General features: G+C 37.4%; 2 protein-coding genes across 2 annotated transcripts in view; one reads left to right on the forward strand and one right to left on the reverse strand.

Annotated features, from left to right (window-relative positions):
• The window catches only part of LOC111517305 (uncharacterized), a 633,122-nt gene that overhangs the window by 441,345 nt on the left and 176,439 nt on the right, over positions 1 to 15,338 (forward strand).
• LOC111517413 (uncharacterized) lies at positions 15 to 7,884 on the reverse strand. Its single transcript, XM_023173570.2, has 2 exons — positions 7,717 to 7,884; positions 15 to 4,029 (listed from the first exon to the last, which is right to left on the reverse strand). Exon 2 carries the CDS (start codon positions 3,973 to 3,975, stop codon positions 2,224 to 2,226), a length of 1,752 nt encoding a protein of 583 aa, XP_023029338.2. The 5' UTR covers positions 3,976 to 4,029; positions 7,717 to 7,884; the 3' UTR covers positions 15 to 2,223.

The following is a 15,338-nucleotide window of genomic DNA, read 5'->3' on the forward strand; positions in this document are numbered from 1 at the left end:
TAACTGAGCTACTGTAGAAAGATACCTCTGAAACCCATTGCATATAGTTTACTGCAAACAATATCGGGGTCAATAATGTCAAAAGCTTTCAATAGGTCCAAGAAAAAAACACCAACATACTTCCCTTCATCAAGTGAGTCATAAACAGACTTGAAAAAAGCATAAAATGCACTTTCCGTTGACCTACCTGGGAAAAAACCATGCTGAGAGATGAGATTATGGGATTTATGAATGTAATGTTTATGATTGTTATTTAATTCAGTATTATTATTATTATTATTATCAAAATGTTGATTCTATAATTCAATATTTGTGATTATCACAATATTGATATTGATTTCGAAATGAATTTACTCGGCAAGACTCTTTTGTTGAGTTTAAATCCTATACAACACTCAGTATAGAGATTTTTCTCAACACCTCAGGTGGATTCAGATTCTGATGCCATACACTTACCAAGAAACAGACCTGTGAATAAATGCTAAAAAGATACAAGTGACACTGGGTAAAGTGTAAAAATGGTTTAATAAATATAGAACAGGAAATGATTCGAACAAAAACGACCAAAAACTAACTCTACTTATATCAAGGAAATCGTGACTTATGTTAAAAACATTGTCTTATGTTTCTCTCGAACGGTTCAGAGCAAATTTTTACACACACTCTTTCAAAATCTTTGTTCTTTGTTTCTGTGCACGATTGTTCTGTGATGACTGTTGATTCATGAAATATTTTCTTGAGTTAGCCAAAATAGTTTTTGTTTGAATTTTTTTTTATTTTATATTTGCAAATTTAATCGGAATAGAAATACTTTCGTGGTGTGGTGATGATCGGGAAGTTTTCTCACAGCGGGAACAGCACAAATACAGGATACCTCGGTGGTATTCTCTCTAGATACCAAAATTCTTCAGGTATGTATTCGACTTCGCCTTTACCGACTACCCGTTTTTAACGACTATAATGTGTACTCAACTTGAGTTTCATACTTAGGCATTGAGAAAATATAAACCGTTTAGTGCGACTCCAATTAAAGTGACCAACTGCTTTTAGCAACCATTTTTGATGATAATACTTCCGGTTAAAAGGTCGCGCAATGTTCTGCACTACAAATGCAGAAAAGAGTGCAATACCTTTTCATTTTATTTATCAGATATCATTTGTATTCCTATTGACAATAACCACCAACCTCTATCGATTGCCTTTCACATAATATAATCTAATTAATTTTGGTACAGGTGGAATTTTGAATTTACCGCTTTCATGAATGTTTCTTGAATGTCTCTGGAATGTTAAACTCGTACAGGGTGATTCATATGTACTATTTATAGGGTGATTCAATTTTAATTTTCATGAGATATTAGAATTTTCTTCTTTTATTGTTCTAATCGAGTCATTCCATAAAAATATATTTTCGAGTGTTCTGGAGAAATTATGAAATTAATTGAAACTGTTGATTGGTTAATTGATAATGCATTCAAAAGTATATTAACGAGACAGTATGAAGCATAATGTTGAAATTTATTTTCAAGAAACATTTTTCCGTGAATAATATAAAACGAAAAAAATTAGGAATGAAAAAAAATATTTATATATGTTCGAGTGACAGCAAAAAAACGTGTGCGTCTCGGGAACCTCGACATAAGTGATAACTTAAACTAATTCAATATTGCCATTGTTCAATTTGAATAAAGCCTAGCTCATCACCTAAATTTTGTGTATATTAAGTGTGTATATTAGTGTGAGGAAAGGTTATTTATTAATGAAACCTTTCAATGATTATTTTGTGTATGTACATACAGTGCTTTTATTTAATGTCCCCTCCCCTTTAATCCGTTCAAAAAATAAAACGGGGGGATATTAAAAAAATGCACTGTTTATTATAGCTACCATAAGCCAATTGTTACTTTCGTAAAATTAAATAATGATACTAATAATGTACATTCACAAAATTGTTATCATCATTTTCAAGCCACGTTTCAAATAATACGTGCTTATATACTGTTAAGATTTTTATAATAATCATTAATAATCGTTTATGTGATATGTATATACAGGGTGTTTCAAATTCGATCTCGGAAACTATGAGAGATACGGAAACTATGAGAGAAACTTTGACCAAGTCTTAGTCATCTCCCGTGTATTTTCAAAACATATATTTTGTGAGGAGTAATAGTAATAATATGCTAAACTGGCTTTATTCCCTTCCACAATAGTGAAAACGTTCTATCTGGAACAAATTTCATACAGTTCCTCGATATTTTCCTTAATCCTTCTTCTAGGTGCGAAATCGAAAATTTTTTCGAAAATTTCTACCCGATCTCCATCGAAGAACTTCTTCGACTTTTCTATGTCGCCCATAATATCAGAGATCACCTCCTTAGGCATCAACCACAACTGATTGTAAAGCAGTGACATACAAATTGCAGTGGACTTCATCTCATGTACACACTCCATTAAAGTTTCGTATGGATAGATTTCACTGACGTCAATTCCGTGTTGTTTCAAAATATGCTTCATTTCAGAATAGTAATCGTCTAGAAGTCTAGACGAATATTTATCTCTTGTGCTCTTATCACTGTTCGCGTGCATGACGAAAAGTATGTCAATTGCCGGAGGACAATATCTTATCAGCTGATAATCGACCAACAGACTCGATACACACTTTTTTTCACTATCGGTGCGAATCAAAATATTGTTTCCCCACATATCACCATGGTTCACAACGTTCCGGTACGTCTTGGAAGGTTTGACATCCTGGAACACTTTGCCAAAATAATATTTCACTTTCTCTTTGAAGTCTTCCATGGTTAAGTCCCTGATAAGATCTGGGTATTTATCCAAGTAGAAGTTCACAACCAAATCACAGGAAGATTTGACTACAGGTTCACCTACATCTGGATTATACATCACCTCTTTGAAGTAGTTTGCGTAATACTCTCCAATTCGCACGGTTCTCCCAAGTGTTTTTCCAAGCTTTTCTTCGAATATCAGAGAACAGGAATGTAGTTTTGCCAAATTTCTCATGACAGCAGCGAGTGTTTCGTAATTGAAAGGAACAAGAAGATCTATAGCAGCATATTCCAAAACAGATAGATCTTCTAAAATAATACAATCGTTTGGTTTGATGAGGAATGAATCAGCAGCAAAATTTGTTATGGAACCCAGCCCAAGTTGTTTGAGGATTGGAATGAAGTGACCATAGAAGAATTCTTCTTTCTTGTAGATTAATAATGAGAGCTCCCTTTTGTTGTCATCTGCTGGAAAAAACTTGCCGAAAAACGAAAGTGGCAGGTTTTGTTCACTGTTTTCCAATATTATTTCTAGTTTGAAGTAATCACCTAGTTGTCCCTGTCGTTGCGCTGTAGAAACCAAAGCATACTCCAAGATCTTGTAGTCGAATGTCCCCAGTTTTTTGCTAAGTATTTTATAACAATCCTCTGTTAGTAATCTGGGACAGAGAATATACTGATAAATCTCTTCTACTGTTGTCTCCATTATACCTTCTGGAATTTTTTCACCTTTTTGTGTATTATCGTACAATTTCAGTGCCAGTTTCAACTTCACAATGGGGATGAATCTATTTATTCTGTTTTTGTATTCGGCAAGCGACAGAATAGGCGAAGGCATTTCCTCCTGAAGCAGTTTTTCATTCAAAATCATATAAAAATAATCTATCAACTCTTCGAAATAGTGTTGCCTCTCGGTTTGAGTTGTGTTTGAAAATATGACCTCAAGTGCTTTGAATATGATGTTGTCAACCCAAGAATTTCCATTAAGACTTTTTGTTCCAATTATGAGTTCTTGCATACCTTCTCTCAACTTGTCTTGATTGATGCTCCTGGTATATTTTCCAAAACATAACTTCGGAAGATCACGTAAGAAGTTGTCATCCAGATTGAGGTTTATTTTTTCGTGGATGTGGATTCGATCTTCGGCCAGAATCGCAATGATCGCTTTTAGATGATTGAGTTTCATGACTGATTTCTTTGCCCAATCAAACTGACAACATTTGTTGATGCAATCTTTTGTCTGAAAAAATATTACATAGTTAGATGAGATGATAAATATGTGGAATAACACATGCAAACACATATTGTCTTATCTATATGTGTACCAGCTGACCGAGCAAACTTCGAACCGCCTCAGGGTTAGGCCGCACTACGGGTAAACCGCCACGGATTTTAACCGCCTGATTGTTAGTTAGGGAAGCTATAGATTATGCTGTAGACGACCCCTCCCGATATAGAAGGTCCCGACACTCTGTCGAATGAGGCCCTCATGTCCCCAGTTAATGGATGAACAATCTCCTCATCCCACTCCAGCCACTCAGGGGTTCACCGTGAAGGGCGGTACTGGCGTCTGATATTCATGCCGCCATCCCATGATCAGTTTCAACCCGTTTGTTTTCCTGACGAACCTTAGTCGTAAGGGTAAGGGAGCCAGGCTCCAACCTGTCCAAAATTAAGATGTCTATAACAACCGCCTGACTTAGTGAGTAAAGGAAACTAAGCAGCTGCACTGACGGTTTTTTCCCGCGACTGATTTTGATACCGCAACTTGTTACAGAATGGCTAGCGGGAAAAAACCGCGCCAAAATTTGTAGTTCATAGAACTTATTTTGGACCACACATATTAGATGTGGCAACCGCGGGCGGTTCTGTCATTATTCGGCATACCGTCATGAAGAGTCGTCGCTCTTCTGGTGAAATACATAAGCGAAATATTGTATTCATGCATGTAATGTAATGTAGGACGTACAATATACAAAATTGTTTTGAAACTATCTACTGACATGCGATAGAAGCTGAAAAATTTCTCAGGATGTTTTTTTGAAATCTCGATAATTTTTATGAAAGACACTTTTCTTAAATCTTCGGCTAGTAAGTGGATGGACCCAATATTTGCAAAAATTTTTATGACGTTTTCTTTTTCTGTTTCTGAGTACGAGCATACATACAACTTCTTGAAATCCATATTCAAACTGAAAATCGTGGCCACTTCCGCGGTTTTTATTCAAAGTGTGTGCGTCTCGAGAGGTTTTGTGGTTTGGCGATTCACCGATTGCGGGAAAAATCCGTGGGGCGGCCTTAGCCTTAGAATTATCAGTTGCTGGGTAGAATAACTTATTTTTATTTATGTTTGTGAAGCTTAAAGTCGAGCCAGCAATACGGCCAGCGTTGCCAGATAATTTTTATGTCTATAGCATTAGGTTTTGTATCCGAAAAACACTATTAAATATATTTTATAAATATATTATGGAGGTGATTTCCATCATGCACAGTCAAGTAATGATTATTATATTGGGTTGTTTCAAAAGTGTTGTTCATCTGTATCTGTAGAGTAGGGAGGATGAGTGTAGGCCCATCGCAAGATTCTTCTTCGGCGACAGCTTCCCAGGGTCGCCCAAGGTAAGATTGCATCCTCCCATCTCTTCAGGGATTGAGCATGGGTGTAACATTTGACTAGTTCTGCAATTGTCGAAGTCATCAGGCCGTAGGTGCCAATGGGTTCTAAAATTTTCAGGCCAGCCGCTTCCTCGGCAATGCAATTATCTTTACTCCTGTCGTGCCCTTCAACCCACCTCAGGATAATGTTATTATCTACCAAGGCTTGGCTTAATCTTAGTGACACTCTAGTACTAGCCCTGAGGTTATAGGTTGTCTGTTCAAGACTAATAAGGCTTCTCTGCTGTCAGTGCAGATTGTTATGTTTTTCCAGAAATTCCTTTCCTGGCTATTTCTTTTGTGGTGATTGAGATACCAGCCAGTTCTGTCTGGACCACGCTGGTATTTTTCCCATTCCCCACTTAATCCTTGGGCTTAGTGATCTAGAGTACACTTCACATCCTGAGCCTTCTTTGGTTTTTGAGCCGTCTGTATATATGCGTATTGCATTTGTAGCATCTGACTTTGTGTTCTATTTTATTTGTATTTTGTAAGGTTTATTAAACACAAACCTGGGTTCAATTGCCTCACTGGTTGCCTGCAGCAGAGGTTGCGCAGTAAGCTCTTCTCGCCATAGGCCCAGCCTCAATTGACCCATTCCTACTTCGAGGTTAACACCAGTCGTGCGCAATCGTACCATGGCCATTAACGCAACCACCTTAATGTACAGGTCCAGAGGGGTCAGACCCGTAATTAATTTCATTGCCGCGGTTGGTGTTCTTCTCATGACTCCTGTGATATTTAAACAAGCCGTTCGCTGTATTTGATATAATTTTTAGATGACCGTTGCTTGTAGAACTTTCGTTCTAGGTGTTGTTCATTTTTATGAGTCTAATTTCAACTGTACTCCTCAGTGAATAATTTTTGAACTCATTCAAAATAGGCGCCATTTGAATCAGTGCACTTTTACCGATGTAACCCAAGTTGAATAATTCCATCAGCATAAAAATTGGGTGCTCAGGATTGGATGAAGTCGACCAAGGCCGCTTTTGCTTATCGAAGTTTTCGAAAAGATGGTAGTTGGTTGGCGAGAAGTCGAGGGAGTGGGGTGGATGAGGCAGAACTTCGACGCTCAATTTGTTTAATTTTTGGACGGCCATTTGTGAATCGTGTGGAGCAGGATAGGACTTCTTCTGTTGACCAGTGCCGGCTGCTACTGATGCAATTCCCGATACATTTCGTCGATTTTGTTACAATAGGACTCTGCTGTGATGGTTTGGTCTCGTGAATGACTGCAGCTGCTGACCACCATACAGTAACTATAATTTTTTTCAGCAGATTTTTGCCTTTGAGAAGTGTCTGAGCTCTTCGATGTCCAACCACTGTCCTGAACGTCTCCTGTAGTAAGTAATCCACTTGTTATCACACCTGACGATCTGATTCAAAATAAAAAATGGATCGTTTTGGTTGCGCAGAAGCAAAGAAAAACAGACATCAAAACGTGACAATTTCTGTCAATCGTTCAAGTCATAGAGCACTCACTTTCTGAGGTTTTTGACCTTATCAATATGTTTTAAACCATCAAACACCGTAGAGGGGCTGATGCCCACTTCGGAGCTCATTTTGAAGCTGAAATCTCCGAAACGAAATTTCGCAAATCAACGTCGAATAGTGCGTTCATTAACACTATCATTGTGGAATGCCTGGTTAATTTTTTGGGCTATTTCGGCAGCACTTTGGTTCAATTTGAATTCATAAAGAAAAATTGGCCAAAAATTGCTGTTAATCATATTGTAATGAGCTGAATAGAGACAAAGAATAAACATTAAATCAACAGCGTCAATGTAGAGTGTAGAGTACAAAATTCTTTATCGATCAGTATATACCAGTAAGTATGTTACATTAAAGAATATATTTATTAAGATATTAGGCTAGAAAAACACATATGACATGGTTTTTTAAACAACCTTCGAAACGAAAGAATGGTACTACATGAAGAATTCGAATAGTACATATGAAAATGAAATGAGATCAACCAATAAGATTATATCATCGCTTTAAAGTGCTCATTACGTTGCTTAAAAGTAATCACTTCAGCGCCTGCGGCCGGCACAGTAGGCAGGCAACCAGCCATTCAAACCATTTGCGAGAAATTAAAATCAGTTTGATTTCATATGATGGATTGGCCGATACTCGATGAAAATCCATAACGTATTCAAAAAACACTTCATTGTGAGATTTTCACTAAACAGTCCTACAAAAACACAACACGTGTTTTGTCATACAATGGCTTCTTTGTTTGATTTCCGTTTCTTTATAATTTATCACTTACATTAATTCAATTCACTGCCTGATCTTCCCAAAAGTTTTTTCGTTTCACTAACCCGAATTTTATGTTTAAAATTACAGTATAAGTGAAGTATTCAAACTATCAACCGGTTATTACGGTAATATGAACAGTGAAGGTCACCACGACTGATATGCTCTCTAGTTTTCTATTTTATCCCCGCCATGATATTTGAGAGTGAATGAACCTTTGCCAACGTAAATGAGCGATCAATTGTTTTTTCACTGAACAAGAGAAGTCCATATAAGACCTTTTGAAGAGGTGACCAATAAAAAATTATTTTACTTGGACTATTTCTTTCAGTGTATCATTGGAAGAACTTTTGCACAGCTGTCATTCTTTGAGAGGTCTCCGTCATTTTTCATTTCTTTTTGAGGACAAAACACAAGCTCTACAGGAAAATCCCTACGACGCTCCTAAATCGGTGCCTGTGCGAAAGTAATGATTCACATTGCCTTTGAATCGCTGGAGATTGAATCCATTGGGGAAAACATCTCCAGCAATTGTATTTCACATGAACGCCGTTCTCAAACAGTGCAGTTCGAGATGTACTGAGTTGGACCTCATAACGATGGTAGCCACAGTCCGTCCCATAGTTCGGATATGTACCGCTCTTGGTGGAATCAAATGTGCCAAGTCACTTGAACACTTCCCGTGAAAGAGAGACAAATCTCCAACCTTTCTTTGATGTTCCAGACTGTCAAGGTTGCAAGTGATGTTCTCGTCTCCATTCAGGTGGATAGCTCTTTTCTGGATGGACTCTAGCAGATTCAGGGTATCTTTGGGGGCGGGGCGCCATGCATGAGAACAATACTCCAAATGAGGTCTGATCTGAGCTTTATAAAGCATCAAAAGTTGCTGAGGTATGTACAGTTTTCTGGTTCGGAACAGTGGTCCACACTTTTGAGGAGCAGCCTTTACAATTCCAACGACACCACTGTGCCAAGACATATTGGTGACCATTTAAACTCCCAACAAACTTGTCGAAGCAGAAAGCGGAATTGTCTGACCTGACATTATTATATCCGGTTTGGATAATCTTCTCGGAGAAATCCGATGGCATTGAATTGAAGCTGATTACTTTCACCCCACTGCCGGTGAAGGTGTGCTTCCGCAGCTTATGTCCTGGGATCCAAAGGTAATGACGAGATAAGTGTGCTGTCAGCAAAGCAATATATTGGATTCTTGGTTTTTTCCAATAAGTCGTTGATATACAATAAAGAGGCTTGGAGACAATATGAATCCCTGGGGAACACCAGCGAGAAGTATCCATCGACATCCACTTGCAGGGAACGTTCTTTTAGGAAGCTGAAGAGCCATACCAAAAAAAATGATCCGACAAGCCACAGCATCGTAGTTGCCCAGCACACACACGGTCTAAGGCCATAGAAATATCAAGCGCAACAGCTCATGACTCTTCATGTTTCTCGATTGCGTTATTCCAAATATGGGTCTCGCCTGTTGCTCTTTGTTTCCGAAAACCATATTGATGATCGCTCAAGATGTTGAAGCTATAAAGATATGCTGGTTTACGGCTTTCTTCGTGATTTTTGATATCACTGAAAGCAAAGCGACTGGTCTATAGTTATTTGAAAGAGTTTTCTTTGCCCTTTTTGGAAATGGGCTGAACGCGAGCAAGAAAGGAGAAAAACCCCTTTCTTGTAAGACAGGTTAAAAAGTCTGCAAATTACTGGTGCGAGTTCATTTGCGCACTTTTTAAGTACGATGACGGGCACTTCATCATGGCCAGACGCCTTTTTGATATTGAGCTGTTTGAAAATTCGCCTGATAAGACGCTGTCGAAAAGTAATTTCTGGCATTGTGATTTCTATTGTAGGAGTAGTAGGTGGTGCCTTTCCCAGAAAGTCGACTGTGGAGTGGGACGCAAATTCTTCAGCTAGTAGATTTGCTTTTTCTATGGCTGTTGTTGCAATTGAACCATCCGCTTGTGTTAGTGGTGGCTATCAACCAGGAGGACCTAAACCCGTTGGGATTGGCAAGCAATTTATCCCTAATTTTCTGATTGTGGAGGTGTTTGTTTTCATTTATTATTTGCAGCTGTTGCGAGCATTAATAAACCTGGTTCGGTATTTGGCACTGGGATTTTTGCGCCTCTCCTGGTAGTCGAGATTTTTGGAGGCGACAGCTTGCTGGCATTTTTTGTTGAACCAAGGAAGTTTCATTCCAAAAGGAATATATGCATTCATTGATGATAGAATGGATGGAGTTTGATTATGAAAATAAGACAAATGCATGATTGCTAAAATAATTAGTGGGCTCAGCAGCACTTGTCTTGTTCAACATAGTATAACTTGGAAAATATCATGAAGCTGGGAGATTTGACCGATATCTTTGAATATTTCATGTTTTTGTTTCGATTTCAAATGGATTGATTAAACATCAAAAGTTTATCAACATTTATCGTGTATTTTCATCAATAACTGGCCAGATTACTCGAAAGCTCCTTTGTTCATTTGGAATTTTGAAAATATCCATAACCATACACTAATAATAGTGAAAGACTTTGATGAGAAGTCGGGAAAGAGAAAAATAATAGAAATAAAGCAGAACAATTCACTGATCAAATAGTGCAACGGAGCAATACCATGGAATATTGCTATAGAGTCGACATATATTGCTAATACAAAATTTCTGCCCAAAAAGGAACACAAAATGATATGGTTGCTCCCAAGTCGAAGAAAAAGCTACTTGGTTGATCAATGAAAAAACAGAAAAAAACAAATAAAGAGAAAATAGATAAATTGAAGAAATGGTTCAACGATGATCGTGAAGTGAAAAATATGGAGGAAACACATGTATAGAAATTGAACTGAATAAACAAGAAGCCGCTGAATTGTATTAAAAGACAAAAATTGATAAATATCAAATACCAGATAGTAGCCGTGGATTCAAACAATAATGGTAACAGAAAACTCTCAAAGTATGTGAAAAAATAACGAGAGGTAATAAATAACATAAGTATTCAATATTAAAGATGACTTTCATGGAAAAAGGAAAATATTAACATCGCTAAATACCATAGGTTAGGGAAATTTTGGGGCACGGTACATCAAGAACGTACATATCAGAAATACGCGATGAATTGTGGGTGCTCATCGTTTCTGGGGTTCAACTCAGTACACCCTGAACTTCACTGTTTAAGAACTCTTTCATTCGGAGAACTGCGTTTATGTGGAAAAGTCTTTCTGGGAACGTTTTCCCAAATGAATTTAATCTCCAGCGATTCAAATCCAACGTGAATCGCTACTTCCACACAGGCACCGCTCTCGGAGCGTCCTAAAGATTTTCCTGTAGGGTGCTTATGTTTTAAACTTAAAAAAGGAATACCAGCAAGAGAAGTTGATAGATAAAATTGGAACTTCAAGCGTGAAATGAATCCATTGAAAAAACTTTCACTACACCCTCAAAGACAACTGTGGAGTAAATAATTTGTTCATCTATGATCGGCTTCAGAGTTGGTGAGTTATGTGATCGACTGTGATTAGTTCGATCGTGTTCATTTTAATTGACAATCACAATAGTGTCTTCGAATTAGTATGTATCAATGTATCTGTCTTGAAATCATCATAAGTTCTCCTAATTTTATTTTCTTACACACAATTCACCAAAATAAGTTGAGATATCCCAATGGTTAATACTATGAGTAGGTGTGTCTGTGGTTTATTTTTTTCGATGTTCACCTATTTCAAACTCTATATGTGTTTGTTTTGTTTTAACTATCTTCTTGTCTAGTTATCATAATGAAAAGCGACCAGTGATTCATATCGCTAGACAAACATGTCATACAAACGACTGCATGAAGCATGTTTCTCATAATTCATGTGAGCAGGTATTTCCAAGGAAAAATATTTTTCCTTATAAACAGAAACCGCATCTCATTACGAATGAAGCACCACGTGTGACAGCACGGCAAACAATTCCCGCTCGCGCAATCACGAAACACGAAATCCATCACCAATGCCCCGACAGCTGTCAGTCGAAATGACCGGCGATCCATTCGAAACATGCACTCATGCTAGGATAAGTGGGTGGTAAATTGTTTTCGAGTCCAATTTGTCAGAGATTCCAAAACACAGCGATTTCAGGGCGCATAAACCGCTTACTGATAACCCCGAACGCAAATGGAGTCGGAGATTTGATGGTGTCCGTAGAGGTCTGTGGTTTTTTCTATGATTAATAACTGAAATTGAAAATTGTCACGTTTCAATGGGGAGATAGAGATCGTGTAATTTGACAGGTAGCTTTTCATATGCTCTCGTTGGAGTAAACAATCTTCATGCACGGGATCGCAACACTACGAGAAGATTGAACCTCCCGCAAAATGAGTTCGTTTAGCTCAATGGAAAATAGTGACAAAGTGTGAACAAGCATACAATATTGTTATTGTTATCAATCGGAGTTCTAACATTTATTATTTATTCTCTAGGAAGTATTTGAACAAATCAAGGGTAACCACAACATCTGACTTTTTATAAAACCCGTTTCTGGCTACCATCGTTACCAACATACCCCACATAACTAATTGACAGTTTGAATTCTGATGAAATCGAAAATTTTTGTAATGGCAGACATAATTTCTGGAACTTTCTTTTGAAATAGCGTCTCGAGACGCTACTGAGACTCTAAGGTTTCATCTGTGTGAAAATAAGTTATGTCTGATCTCTCTGGGATCTTACTCCATAACCTCAATTGTATTGTATTACTGTCTATGTGAAAATCAATGGAGAATGGATGTGTTCCAAAAATTCCTTCTATTCTTTATCGAGAATGAAATGTTTTGAAGAGTCTATGGACATATTTGAAAGTTATCAGGTAGCCATTTCCATACAAGGGCTCTGAAAACTGGAAAAATATTTTTTCGACTTCAATCGTTCTCTTTTCAATTGAGTCCCGCCTTTTTCTTATTCAGTCTAGCAAGAACTGAGGTTTTATCTTCATCTCCAACATATCCTTTTGAGCTAGGAAATTGACCATTTCAAGAGAATAATATCAGCTTCGAACTTGCGTCTGGCAAACATCAATACGAAATGCGAAATTCCTATTCCTCTACAAAATAAGTATATCCTACTATTCTCTGATTTATTGAATGAAGACATTCAGGATTGTCCTATCATCAGACCATTTTATGACAATAAAATATCTACCGTTCCATTCTGAAAGTGTTTCGTTGTTTCCAATATTGCTGCGAGAGTTAGTGGAAAGGGTCGGCTTAGCTCAAGAAACTTTATAATGAACTATATAAGTGGTATTTTTGTTGATCATTGAATACTTCACAATTTTTGGTTGAATTCAGCGATCTTGTGTACAAGTTATCTTGTAGTTTCTATGGAATCGACGAAAAAGTCAAGGTAGTGAGATCTGTAATAACTACGGTAGATCCTATTCTGTCAACAGTGTAATAACGTACAAAAATTGAAAATGTTTGAATGGTGGAATTAGATTTCTTTACCGAGAAATCCTCGTGAAAGCAGCTGCTGTCACCAGATGCAGATTTCTCCACATTAAAATTTGGATGTCAGGCTGTAGGGTTTGTGCCAATCACACGAAGGCCGATCTTTTTGAAATCTGGTCTGGTTGAAATTTGGTGTACCTACTTATATTCTCTCTCATTATGTGGTTCCAGAACTGAATTTTAATTTCAGTTAAAATGCTTTCCACTTACTATTCTCTTCTCGATATTGACAAAAAAGTCTCTAATTTGTTTTTGTTTTCTTAACTTCATATTACCCTACAGGGATGTTATTTTTCTCACTCCAAGAGAAAATGAAAGCACAAGGTTTCAAATATAAAGTTTAATGAGTAAAATAACAATTCCCTGGACAAACAAAAAAAACAACTTCTGAGTTTTATAAAAAAATGTGAAATTCTAAAAAATGAAAGAAAATAGAACAAAGAAAATGCCGCCAATTTGACTGCGCTATTAACTATTAATGTAACTACAAAAGTTTCAAGTCAGTAAGAAATACTTTCAGTTTCACTTTTGCTTTTTTCTGTAATTGTAATATGAACTCTAGCTGAACAATCAGCACTGGGAACCCAACAATATATAACCTCTTTGCAAATAGGAAGTGAAGTCAGGTTATATAATATGTGAATTCTCTCTCTCTCAATATCAACTGGTTAGTAAAACAACAAACACTCGCATAACGCCTCTTTGGTGGTTCATGGTCAACCATAGGTTCGGTTGACCCGGTGTATCTTCAACACCTACACATTTACTTTTAACTTCCCTGTACACATCACCGGTGTACGATTTCACTACCGATTTTCCTTAAATTTCGCACTACGCGCTTAGAGAAAACTACTTCTCTATTTAGGCCACCTTCCTCAGCCTCGAAGGCTGAGGGATGAGACCCCTGATCTCGTCTCGACGGGCTCCGGTGACCGACTCTTTGTGTCTCGCCCAAAAAAATCCCAAGCCCCCGCGACAGCAACGCTAGCCACAAAAACCTCATGTCAGCGTTCTTAACCTTCCCAAGCGTATGATCAGGGCAGGATGTAATATATTCTTTTGTTTAGTCTAGCCCAACTTGTATATGACCGCAATGATGCTCAAAGGTCTGACAGTCATGAAGTAGTTCAAACGCTTTTTTCATCTGCGAAAATATCGACACCAAAGAACCAGGTGATCGACCCCGATCTTTATGAATGAAATAATATTTCATGTTACTATCGCAATGGCAGTTATTATAGGTCCTAGTCAATCTGTTGCTCTGAGGACTAAATAAGTTTACATGCGTTGATCAACAGAGGTTACTTTGACATTTCACAATGAGCGCACAGCTACACAGAACTCCTCAAAAGTTTATTCCAACCCCCATGATTCTTGTTTTTAATATCCCTCAGTGGTAACGTCCTTTGCCTGAGGACGGCTCTGTCGGGCGCATCGAATTTCACTTCATGGTGTGTCGTTTGAGAAATCCAATTAGGATTGGGAATTTATCAGTACTCACACAATATATCACGATAACGTTTTATCGACGTCGAGTTTACTGCGTCCAGTTTACTCCCACACATAAGTTTGAGTTCACGTTTCATTTTATCGGTGGTTAGCTTCGGGACAAGATGAAGGTGAATCGTCAAATATAACGAGTCGTTGGCTTTTGGATGGTGAGGATTTTACGAAAAAGATGGGTCATATTGAAAGTAGGGTGATTAAACGTTATTGAAGATCTTGGAATGTATAGAGAGTACGATATAAAAATGACAGTACCATTTTTGGAAACTAAACGTGAACTTTTAATCAAAACTGTTTTTCGATTATGTATTTTTGAATATGATTGACAATGTTTTCTGGTGAATGTTTGAGGTTCGGAATTCCATTGTCTGAAAAATTGTTGATGAATTTTGAATTCAAGGCAGGATGAATAAGTTAATTGAATCATTAAAAATGATGTCAAAAATATAAAAAATAATAACATAAAAATTCATAGAGAAAGCCATAAACCACGATATTCGAAAATATTTATGAAGGCTTTAACATTTTGAGTGAAATGAAGATCAACAGGCGATCTTTTTTCGTATGCCACCTATATTTGGAATAACGCAATCGAGAAATATGGAGATTCAAGTGCTGTTGCGACTGA

This window comes from Leptinotarsa decemlineata, unplaced genomic scaffold, assembly GCF_025532065.1.
Source record: "Leptinotarsa decemlineata unplaced genomic scaffold, Ldec_3_MD MMD2_tig00026330_RagTag_RagTag, whole genome shotgun sequence".
Lineage (NCBI taxonomy): Eukaryota > Metazoa > Arthropoda > Insecta > Coleoptera > Chrysomelidae > Leptinotarsa > Leptinotarsa decemlineata.